Source organism: Carassius gibelio, chromosome B20 (genome assembly GCF_023724105.1).
Source record: "Carassius gibelio isolate Cgi1373 ecotype wild population from Czech Republic chromosome B20, carGib1.2-hapl.c, whole genome shotgun sequence".
NCBI classification, from domain to species: domain Eukaryota; kingdom Metazoa; phylum Chordata; class Actinopteri; order Cypriniformes; family Cyprinidae; genus Carassius; species Carassius gibelio.
Genome location: NC_068415.1, coordinates 14,558,145 through 14,570,839, shown reverse-complemented (window position 1 = coordinate 14,570,839; position 12,695 = coordinate 14,558,145). Strand labels below are relative to the sequence as shown.

General features: G+C 37.3%; 1 protein-coding gene across 8 annotated transcripts in view; it reads left to right on the top strand.

The window, feature by feature from the left end:
- LOC127983808 (palladin) overlaps window positions 1-12,695 on the top strand; it is a 78,710-nt gene that overhangs the window by 52,683 nt on the left and 13,332 nt on the right. For 6 of the 8 annotated variants that reach the window (XM_052586155.1, XM_052586154.1, XM_052586157.1 and 3 more), the window contains 2 exons: window positions 9,842-10,471; window positions 12,219-12,357. In XM_052586155.1, the coding sequence (XP_052442115.1) occupies window positions 9,842-10,471; window positions 12,219-12,357 (769 nt within the window). Of the gene's footprint in view, window positions 1-559; window positions 737-9,841; window positions 10,472-12,218; window positions 12,358-12,695 lie in introns of those variants that run through there. The other 2 variants (XM_052586160.1, XM_052586159.1) reach the window with 2 other exon arrangements.

Sequence of the window (12,695 nt, the reverse complement as noted above, 5' to 3'; positions counted from 1 at the left end):
CTTTTTTGGATGTTTTATATTAAATAATCTAGATTTATTTTAATATAATGTGTTACACTGTGGCATTAATAGTTTGTTCAGTTTTTTTATAGCTGGTTTTATACAGATGTCTGCCTGTCTGTAAATCTTCTGATTAAATAAGATGTATACATTAACACCCCCTCCTAAAGTGACTGTAGAACCTCTGTGTGTAAAAATATCATAGATTTACAGGACATAAAAAGTTCTATTTATTTCATATAACATCCACACATTTCTTGTATTTACATTTGTTTTCAATTTTATTCATTCTTCTTTTTCAAAAAAATATGCGTTATTTTTTTTTTTTTGCAATTTTGATTAATATCTCTCAACACTAAAACGTCCCATAATTTAGTTGTGTTGACAAATGTTAAAGGATAATAAAATAATAATAAAATAATAAAAAGAATATTATACACAGTATTATTTTTTTTGCATTTTATAGCTGAGCTTAACGTTAGGCAACGGGACTTTTATTGTGTAAGTTCTTGAGTAGCCGGACTTTTATTGTGTCAGTCTAGCACACAGACTGCCGTCGGTGAGTCAGAGCTGAGAGCTACAGCGAGACACAGCGTCACTCAGCGCGTGTCTGCGCGTTCAATATAAAGACAAGAGGAGCTGAGTGAGCGCCGCAGTCCTCATACACACTCTCACACACACCTGTAAGGGATTTCCTACTAGCGACGGGAATAACTTTAACAAGGTGAAAAATAAGGTACAAACTTTTCTTCTATATTTAGAGTAACTTTCATGACTGAATGTAGGTCATTTAATGAATAAGTAACTTGTTTCTGTTTATTGATGCAAATCTGATATAGCCTATGTGAGAGAACATGTAACCATTTAACACTTAATGGTTAGTTATGGAATTTTTTCTCTCTGTTTATTTACTTTTTTGTGCTTAAGTTTTATTGTGGAGACCTTTTTATTTAATATTTAGGGCAGAATGTTTTACTTGCAACATAATTTAATTGGGAAAAAGTTAACAATAACAAAAGAATAGAGAGAGAGAGAGAGAGAGAGAGAGAGAGAGAGAGAGAGAGAGAGAGAGAGAGAGAGAGCTCAATCTAATCTATTGATGTGACGTCTATATATATATATGAGAATAAAAACTAGAGGATGTATATCTGATAGGATAAAGATAAAGACAAACAAAGTCTTACAAGAATACAAAGAATAGAAGAATAGAAAAAAAGAAAAGAAAACATTAAAAAAGGTACAGAAAAGAAATCCGAAATGCTCTGCTCAGTGAAAATACTGTTTTTCAGCACAGGGATTTGGCAAGAAAAGTAGGTTATTCAAACTCAAAGACTCCAAAATCTGGAAAAGATGTTATTTAAGTGGCTTTGTCTTTTGCACTTGCATTCCAAGTTTAAACAGTTAAATGTTTAGCACTTTAATGTGTGTATGGGTTGGCACTACACTCAAGTCAGCAGTAACACCATTAAATTATGGTTTGCTTAGTGGAGTTTTGGTTCATAAAGTCCATTGTACTAACCCTTTTATTGCCAGCAGAGACTGGTTTGGACTCTACCTCTCTTCGTTGCCCAGTGTGCCTTGTTTAGGGCTTATTTCCCTTCTGCTCGCTCCCCTCCCTTCTCTCTCTCTCACTTTCCCTGCTGGTAATCCCATTTGATGGTGATGGGTGATGTCTTTTCGGCCAATCTGGAGAGGAATGTCTTCGGCTCACATTCCTACAATCCAGACATACAGATATATACACACTTTGTGAGAGAGAGAGAAAGAGAGAGAGTTAGAGAGCGAGCGAGCAAGAGCAGGAGGGATGCAGTGAGACATTCTATGTGAAAAGAAAACAGTCTGGTTCTGTTTTATGTGCTGTGTGTGCATGCAATTAGAGAGAAAAAGATGGGGGAGGGTCTGAGAAAGAGATGGTGGAAGCAAAAGAGAATAATGGATTGTGCAGGTCAAGACTTTGCGACTAAAGATAAATAGAGTGGAAGAGAATGAAACAACAGTGAATGGGGCTGAAAATGAAGCGCTTTAACTTTTACTGTAACTGCAACGACTGAAGCTTTCATTCATGCTTTTCAAAGTAGTTTTAAAACTCACCTTATTAAATAGATTAAATGGGTAGGAAACAAATTCGGAATGCCCAATATATTTCTATCCATCCATCCATCCATCCATCCATCCATCCATCCATCCATCCATTTGGTTATAACAACATATGTATTTATGTGTATTTATATGTATAATAAACTATAAATCAAAAGTTTGGGATGGGCAAGATATTTTAAAATATATTCATATTTTTAATGAGTGAGGATGCATTTAATTTACCAAATTAACAGTATATAAAAAATGCATAACGTTAAAAATGTTTTTTTAAATAAACGCTGTTTTCACACTTTTTTCACGAAGATATTAATTAAAACTGTTTTCTGTATTTGTAATAGGGCTGCATGATTATGACAAACATCGAACTAAGTGGACTTTGAACTTTTGGATTTTGATTAATTGCCACTTTGAACGATTACCTAATTATGGCATCTGTAATTGTAATCGCGAATACATTTGATTAATTGTGCATCCCTAATTGGTTATAATAAGGATCATGTGACACTGATGACTAAAGTAATGGCTGCTGAGAATTCAGCTTTGCCATTACAGAAATAAGTTACATTTTAAGATATATTAAAATAGATAACAGTTGTTTCAAATTGTACAAATTTTTACTGTATGTTTGATCAGATAAATGCAGCCTTTAGTATGCATTATAAAGGTCTTTCAAAAACATCTTGCTGACCCCAAACCTTTGACCGGTAGTGTAAATATTACCCTGTCACCATCTAAAAATCACATAAAGCTAATCTTTAAAAATACTAATGGTTAACAATGTTAAAAGTAAACTATGTGATGCCTAAATTTCCTTTTATCATTTATTAAAATGAAACGTTTTTAGTCATTAAAGCATATTCTCGAAAACTTTGGCAAATCCAGTGATTATTTCCTCAAAAGCATTTTTTTGTATCATCTCAATATCTTGTAAACACGACTTTGTTTCAGGCGGACTGACAAAAAACCCTGTGTGGATCATGTCAGCCAATCAGATTAGAGCTTGCCAGTTTGAGAAAGTGCTTTCCAGTCTTGTAATTTTCAGGTTATAGAACAGACTATGGGTGGACAGGAGGGATGGAGACAGAGTTGAATAGATGGAGAGCTGACAGACCAAAAAAGAGAGACGAAGTCTGAGATTTGGAGAATGCAAGAAGGTGAAATTATGGAATAGAAAAGAGAGGAGGAGGAAAGAGAAAGCATGAAAGTGAGAATGTGGGAGCTGGAGAAGAGAAAGAGCCTTTTTTTATTTTGGCCTGATGTCTTTATGGAAAGTTGGACATTTCCTCTAGGAGTCTGGTAGGGAGTGTAGAGCCGCTTAGGTTGGGTGGGAGCCGCATTGTGAGATCAGATCTGGGTCAAACTGCTCCTAAAGCAGGAACACGCTCAACCAATTCAAATGTAATCTGAGAAAGGACTTGAAAACTTGCGTTTCCAGACCTTTTGTGTGTGTGTGTGTGTGTGTGTGTGTGTGTGCGCGCACATATGCTGTCCACTCTATTTACTCTGTTAACCTCTTGAAAAGCTAAGGACCAAAATTACTGTAGGTAAGATTTCTGGAAGTTTAGTTCAGTGTAACATGGCAAGAATCCAGATGATTTTATGCATATTAGTGGCGAGAGAATGTGTGTCCAGTTTGGTTGTGTGAGTGACAGCACTGCTATTACGTTCAGATGTAATGGGAGGATCAGATGCAGTATCTTGCTCTCAGTTTCTGTGCTGTTTGATGAATAATCTGTTTATCAAAGGGTGTTTTGTGTGTGTGTGTGTGTGTGTGTATGTGTGCGCATGCTGCAGGGAATAAAAGAGACACTAGTCCCGCAATTGACAGAGATACTTTTTCATGCTGACACATGAGTCTTGTTGCAATCTAAGAACTCAAAACTCTGGGACATTGTAGGGCTGGACTGTAAATTGGAGTTAAAAAGGACAAGATCTGTTGCTGTTTGATTGGTTAGCGTGATGGTATATAGGGTGTATTTGGATCACAGTGGAACTATAAAAGAAAGCTGAAGTCACTTAGCCGACAGTGTTTGGGTGTGGTTATAATTCAGATGTTAATCTGTAAAAAAGTGCATTTAAAGAGTGAAAGTTTGAAACGTTGAGTCTCATTTAGTTATCATAGACTAAAAAAAATGACAATGGGAGGATGTTTCAGTCTGTGTGTCTCAGACGTCCATCCATCCATTGTGCAGCTGTCTCATTGACTGCCAGTTTGCTAAATTACAATGTAGTCACTTTATGAATCACTTATTTTTCAGACACTGACATGGAATCAATCACCTGAATCAATCATATTTCATCATTGAATCAGCTGGTAAACTAGAACTAATAATCCAGGGGCATGATGATGCAGTGATGATGGCTGTGGTTACAGTTGGATCCAGGTGTGCCGCTCTGCATTGTGTGTGTGTGTGTGTGTGTCTGCACCTTTATCTGTAATGTCTTTGTCTCTTACCAGATGTTTCTTGATCTCAGTTTGTGTACTCTATTGGATAAACACATTTCAGCTCTAGAACATTGCCACCTCTTCAGTGAAGAAGGTTTTGTTACTATAGTAGCAGAAAACATTTGTGCTTGTTCTGGCCTCTTGTTGTAGTCAGCCGTTTTAGGATAAATGTTCTTTTATTTGACAGGACCGTCCAATTTTATGCAATAATAATAATACAGAATAAAGTTTAGAAACTTGTTTTGCTCATTACTATTCCCTATTTTTGGTTGGCATGTCTTGCGCACAGACACATGCACACTCACAATGCAGGACATGCTCTGTAAACACGGAGTCCTCTAATTGTCAAATATTTAAACTCAACAACTTCCTGTCATCTTGAAGCTTTTTCCTGTGATAGCAGCTGGTTAAAAACAGTAGAAACTCCACTCACACGCCGAGCCAAAACAAAGATGCTTAACCTGACTGCAAGACACACATTATTACCATAAAATCACTCTTCTGTTACTTTTACTTTTAGTGAGTGTAAACGCCTGAAAATCTGTTTCTATGCTTGTATCAATCTTCAGCAGTGATTTTAAATGATGTTCAGAGAAGCAGATATGAAATACTCAGAAGATACTCCAGTAGGACAGTGCGAGGAGATGAAAGAGTAAAAAAAAGCGTGAAGAATACACTGACATTGTGTTTAGTGAGACTAACTAACACCAGCCCGTGTTTTATGCAGTGATATTAAAAGTCTGGATAGAAGCTGATTAGTGGTCTATTTAAACCATAATCTGCACTGACCCGTATCTCACCGTTATTTTGTAAAGGGCACATTGGTAAACACAACTTTATGAGGTATTTCTGACTGTTTTATGGGGACACAAATGCCACTGACAAATATCACCACTTCAAAGCTAATGAGTGCATTTCTGACCTCATGTCACGCTTGTGTTTTAATGGTACAGCAAATTGTAGTGTTAAATGCAGTGTGAACATCATCAGCTCTAGGTTTTAAATTATGGTGCGGAGGAGAGAAAAAAAGACTAGCTCAACAGCTTCCTGTCATGCATGTGATTCAAATACAATGCAACAGGCTTCGGAGGAAGATAATAACAGAAAAAAGATGTGCTACAATATGTTATGTGGATGCTTTTTATAACTTGAATGAAGTGGATTCTGAAGAAAAGAACAAAGGCATTATAATAAAATAGGCAATATAGACTTTAATAATAAACACACATTTAGTAAAAGATAAAAATCACACTACCACAAGTCAGCATACAGATTGTTTTATATGCTTTATTGAAATATTGCATGATTTATTCATGCATTCTGGTATTAGTATCTGCAATTTTAGAAAGCGCTCCCTGCTATTATTTTACTTGTTTTAGTTTATTTCGCTTTAATCAAGGTTTATTAAATTACATTTTTAAAATTTAACCTCTGTATAGACCGTTTCTGTAGCAATGATGTCTGTACAGTTCTCTGATTCAAAACAGACGATTGTGTGTTTTATGCAAGGTCAAGTGCTTCTCTGGGGTTCTCATAAAAACAGTAGGAGCTAGATTTGTGTAAGTGCATTTTATAGACCTGTAGCTAAATTAGACAGGAATGTGTGTAAGTGCAGGGATATGAGTGTGTGTTTTGTGTCAGCTGAGGGGTCTGCTTCATCTCCACTAGTAACAAACCTTGTAATTTGGCAGAAAATTGAATGGGTTACTTCATGTAACCTTTGACAGAAGGCTGTGATTATTTAAGCAGTGCTGGGTGCTACCAGCATATGGATGCAGAGCCATATGCACCACTCTCCCGTTAGTAAATCACTCAAACTATGACAGAACTGACCCTGACAGCAGACTCGGCTGAGGAAGGGCTGTAGACTTGGAAAAACACAACTGGAAATGTGGCTGAAGCTGTGGTCATGTGGGCGATGTGAGTTTGAGTCACAGTTGATCCCATTCCTTACCTTCCATTCCAAAAAAGCCTCAATGTCTTGTGTAGACCTGCCATAATTTATTTATATTGTTGGAGAATCTACTTTGAAACTGTACAGTAGAGTCCTTTTAACCTTTTGAAAAAAAAGAAAAAAGTTAGCTGCACTGTATAATAAAAAAAAAAATCTAAACTACTTTGAAGCTTAATAAGGGGTGGGATGTGTTTATTTTTAAATGCACCATTATCATATAATTTTACCGGATCTTATGCTTATGCATTGATGGTTTTTAATTGAGTGAATAATTTGAGTGTTACCATTATACTTGAACAGAAAACTTTAAGCTGCATACTACAAAATAATTGAATGCATAAAAACACTGCTAAATAATTAAATTAATTAAATAATGCATTCAAAAAAATTAAACAGAATGACAGATTCGTTTTTGAAACAAAACCATTCCTTGTTTAGGAAAACATGGTTGACTGATTGATGGAAATGAAGATTGTGATGTAGTGTTTTTCACCACTATTTGTGACCCTGGACCACAAAACCAGCACAGTTATATCTGTAGCCAAAAGTATCGTTTTTTTTTTTATGCCAAAAATTATTAGGATATTAAGTAAAGATCATGTTCCATGATGATATTTTGTACATTTCTTACCATAAATATATTTTTGATTAGTAATATGCACTGCTAAGAACTTAATTTGGACTACTTTAAAGGAGATTTTCTTAACATTTTTTGCAGCCTCAGGTTTTCCAATAGTTATACTGTATCTCAGCCAAATATTGTCCTATCCTAACAAACTATACATCAATGGAAAGCCTATTTATCCTATGATGTATAAATCTCAATTTCAAAAAATCCACGGTCACATTTGTTCAAGCGCCATATTACTGGAAACAGCTGAAATAATGTCACACTTTGCCTCCTGCTTATTGAACTCATCAAATATTCAAGAATTGCACTGCACACATTGTTGAATCTGTGTCTGTATACTGGTGACTGAGGTTTCTCTTATGAATCATCATGATTTTAAGAAGGAAGGTACCGTAGCATTTTCTGTTTGCAGACTCAGTGCCTTTTAAGGCAATCTGATTATGTCAGCACCGGCTGACCTTCCTTCATCAACCCAGGTTTACTGGTCAAGAATTCCAGAAATGCAAAAGGAAACAATAAGTGGAGAAACCTGCGAGAGCTATTTTTAGAAGATGGCTGCTTGTGATTGAACATGATGATATTCTTTGAGTGCTGGAAACTATTAAGTGGGATATTAAGAGTCGAAGCGGTATTTCTGGAGGGGCTTGAAACGCCAGACCTTTACCGGCCATTATCCAGCAGCTTTTTTATTCAAGGGGGAGGAGGAGAAGAGAAAAGCAAAAGGATAGAGAAAAAGACAGATAAGACATGCAATTCTTACATTCTTGCAATTTAAAACTGAGAGAACAAAGATGGTGACATTATTATGGAATTTGAAAAAGGGATTTAAACAAAGGGAAGGAGAGAAAGCAAGAAGGTAGTGAAGTGAGAGTCTAGCCGCTGGTGCTTGGGTCTCATAACAGAGCCAAAAAAGGAATAAAAGCAAAGCAGCACAGGCAGTTGAGTCCAAGAGCCTTTCACCAGCTGCCAAAGTATTCCTGTAAAAGTGCTCTTTTGATGGATACTTGAACATATGGACAGGGAACAAAAGAGAAAAAGGCAAGGTTTTAGGTGGTCATTTATGCCTTTAATGTGGTCCAAAACACCATTTGTGCCAACAAAACAAGGTTGCATAATTTAATCTCTTCTTTTCTTCAATGAATCCTTTTATTTGGGAAACTTGCACTCTAGGTTTTAGGTTAAAGCTTGGCCAAGTATTACCAACACAAACTGAGTGCTCCCTTTCTCTTTTTCTTGACCCAAACGCTGAGGATTTATCAGTTGGCTGGAGGAAGGACTTCCACCTCCATTACCAAAAAAATGGAGAGAAGGAGGGAAAACACAGTGACTCATTAGTCAACATCTGGAATTAATTAGATTAAATGGGGTTTGGAGTGTGGCTGGCCTACTACTCTGATCCCCTTGTGAAACACACACATACGAAATTACGCATTTAGTTCAAGTTTTAGGTTTCTTAGCAGAAAAAATGTTGAACGCGCCTATAGGAGACCAATGATAAAATGTCAATGAAAAGCTTCTGGACTTAGGTTTTCTGTTTGTTGAGGCTCACAGAAAGTGTCTAGAAGTTGCCAAAAAAAAAAAAAAAAAAAGGCAGCGGGAGAGTGGGGCTGAGTCTGCAGAAGAAGAGATACAAATTATGTTTAGAACAAAACATGTCTTCCAGGGACAAGAATTCAGATTTTGGAAAACTATGACTGTAGGAAGCAAATATCTAATGTTTAGCAGAGAAAAGGACAACGTGGACGTCAGTGTTGCTGTAAATGTGGGTGAACCATGAGGCCAAACATTGGACAGATAACACTCAATCATCAGCCCACACCCATATTCACACGACAAACTGAGATCTCCATCTCATCCTTTTCCATCCCGTTTACAGGCTGTTGACAGTGTAGTTTAAACTTTACCCAAGATAGCATATCACTCGCTTTACAGTGGGCTGTAGTTTCCTTCCCAGAAACTCAGCACAAATACACACAGACATGCATTACCGCACAAACAACTAGGCATGAAATCTTCTGCCTGTATGCAGCTGAACACACACATTTGTATGTGCATTCAAAGATCTCCTTTATAGTAACAGTCACCGTGATTTTGCCAAGTACGACATGTTCCTGGATCAACATCTTTTGTTGATCCTGGATCAACATTATTGTAAAAAATATAGACAAATCCCTACCCCTAAACCTAATCCTACCCATAATTTATTCCTAAAATCAGTGGGAAATTATAGCTGATTAACAAGTATGTATAAGCACCTAACCCTGATTTTAAGCCTAAAACAGATATTTCCTTAAAGGTTATATCTCAATTCTGATTGGTTGATTGGAATTTTGTTCCAGGATATACAAGGATGTATATCCTACTCTACTACTACTATAAAATAAAAATTATATATAAAGGATACAAATGTCCATAAAACCCACATTTTATTAAGCATGTTCAGATTTATCATATGATAAGAATTTTTTTTTCTGTCATGGGTTTTGGCTGGAATGCTGTATTGAGTAATCAGGACCGGAACTATCAGTTTTATAATTGTGTACACCGTCATATTTAGCCAGGTTTAGTCGCAGCAAACATGCTCTGCAAACGTCATCTCAAGATTTTTATATTAGTCGGGTCAATGTTTGTCAGGTTGTGCAATTATAGTAAAAATGTGTATAGTTAGTGATGCTAAACACTCCCATTTGTTTAACTGTCATCCTTTCAGGAACGCGGCACAACTGAAGCAACTTCAAGATCAGATCCTTCTGGAGCAGCAACAGCAGCCTCCCCCTCCTCAGGAAGTCCCGCCTCCGCCTCCGTCTCCGCCTCTCCCACCTCCTCCTTCCTTCCAGGAGCTGGAGAGTAGCACCATGCAGACAAGCACCTTCAACTACGCCCGGCCCAAGCAGTTCATCGCTGCTCAGAGTCCCACAACAAGCGGGGGACCGATGGGATACAGCACGCAGTCCTCGACCTCCTCGAGCTCCAGTCCGCTGTCCCCCACACCGTCCCACAAACCTTTCAGCCGCGTCACCCTTCCGCTCTTCCAGCAGCAGCCATCACTGTCCAAAGGAAGCAGCGTGGAGTCTCCCAGCTCGCCTTCTTTCCCACCACCCCCTCCGCCCTTTCTCAGCTCCAGCACTCTATCCTCTCCTGGTGGCTTGCCACAGGACTTCCCTCCTCCACCTCCGCCGCCTCCTCCACCTGTCACATCAAGCCCCACTCGCTCAGACACCTCCTCACCCTTCACGTCCACTCCACAGTCCCCAGCCGGGTTTCTGGTGTCGGTGCTTCCGGCCACACCACCTCCACCACCAGTGAATGCATTGGGGCTGCCCAAGGGTAACGGCACAGTGTGAGTATCCGAAATCATCTGTTTGAAACACATCCCAAATGCTTTTTGAAGGTGTGCACTCATCTGCTTAAACAACACACAGAAACAAATGTTACTACCTAAAAATCTCAGATCCAGGCAGTGATTAATCTTTTAGGAATCATTCAAATATTTGTATCCGGGATGCCATGAGCCTAGTAGCTATTTGAAAGCACATTTGAGTAGCACCTTGGACCCAACAATTGTTTTCCTTGCTTTGCGACTTTTCTATACTATATAAAGACAGAGCGCTTCATCATGAGCTACAACAAAACACTATCATGGGCATATAAAGTGAACACATGGGCTGATGAGTAATTTGGAGTGCAGCTCCTGCTTTCCAGCTGCATGGAAGACATGTACTGTATGCATTCTTACATGACATGTTTATGGAGAGACTAGGATCAATGGGAGCTGAGGAACAGTGAGGGTAAGGACTGTGTATTATAGAGATTTGCTCTCCTTCTCAAGCCTACAGAAATGTAAAGCACATAGGTTTAGTTGAGAATGAGTGTTTTTAAATGGATAACAAAAAAATAATCTGCTCACTCTTTTGTTTTAAACCTGTATGACATTCTTTATTCTGTTGTACACAAAAGGAGAATTTGTGTTTTTACAGAATATCCAAAATGCTAGGAGACAGCCAGTGACCATTAATCTCCAAAAAGATCCAAAAACTTTTATTATTGTACAGTATGCATCACAATGCACTAGATGAATATGGTAGAAATTATTTTGAGATTTTAAAGACTTATTTATTGTCATTTTGGAGCTTGACAGACCAGTATTATTATTGAAACTTAATATATTAAAATAAAAAAGTTACCTTTTGTAATTTAAGAATTTGTAGTTTAAGTACTAAAATGACTAAAACTGAAATAAAATCAAAAGCACATAACACAATAAAATTACTAAAATGTAAATCTAAAATATAAAAGCAATTCGGAATATTAAAAAATACTATAATAGTTTATAAATAATGTTAAAATAACACGGGGAGAGACAACCTCTAGTCGCAGTACACTTTCATTAATGAACAGTGTTTCACATTGTCTTATTCAAGATGGGTGGGTAAACAATGACAAAATGTTTATTTAAACTGTTTATTTGAAAGGTATTTAATCTGTTACATCTCACAATTATGGCCCTCTCTCCTTCATATAAACATACATGTGATGCACGATGTTGCTCACAATTTATGATTGGGTTCTTCAGTGAAGATGGTCTTTCTGTTGAACTTGAGTTTAAAACACTCATCCAGAGTTTTTGTCTTCAAAGCTGCTGCTCCTATCATCCACCTCTTCATCTCCATTTTCTTCATTATCTTCCACTAGTTCATTCGCCTCTCTCTCTCTTCCTGGCATTCCAGAGCCAGAGGGGAAAGATAAGAGACCGCAGTGGAATTTTAAAACACACACAAACAGATAACAAAATGTATTTTTGCCTTCCAGTGTATATGCAAAAAATATGTCCCACTATCTTCTCGTCAGTGCCAACTTTCGTATTAAAAGCTGCGGTTCGGTTCATTTGTGTATATGTGTTCATTCTAGCCTCTATCTGGGAAGGTTTTATGGACTGGGAAATATAACTCGAGCAACTAGCAACAGTTTAACACTTGTTTCTGTGTTTAGAAAGTCAACCGCTACTGATTATGTACTTAGAGAAATGCTTAGTCTGCTGTCTGTTGATTTAAAGTTAATACAGTTATTTTCTGATTGTGTTTTAACAGGGCTTTGCCACGCAAGTCTACACCCCGCACACAACGCGTCATCTCTGATTCAGATATCCAGGGCTCCAAAGATGCTGTCATACAAGACCTGGAGAGAAAACTACGCTTCAAAGAGGAGAGACTCAGCAATGGACAGCAGGTGTGTGTGTGAGAGGTCTTATGTTTGCATTACTAAATAATTATAGTACATTAATAGTACTACCATACTAGCCTTACAAATGTTACAATCTTGAATGTAATGTAGTCTAACCAATAACAAGTTTATGAATATTTGGTCGTTCATTTTCTTTTAAAGGCATAGTCCACCCCCCTCAAAAAATGTAATAAATAATGTCATAACTCACCTTCATGTTGTTCTAAAATACGTGGAGTGAAAGCAAAAGAAAAATAAAACTTTTCCGAGCAATACAATGGAAATTAATGTGAGCCAATGTTATTTTAGAACTCTCTTTATACTGTTACAGCATGTATTAATAT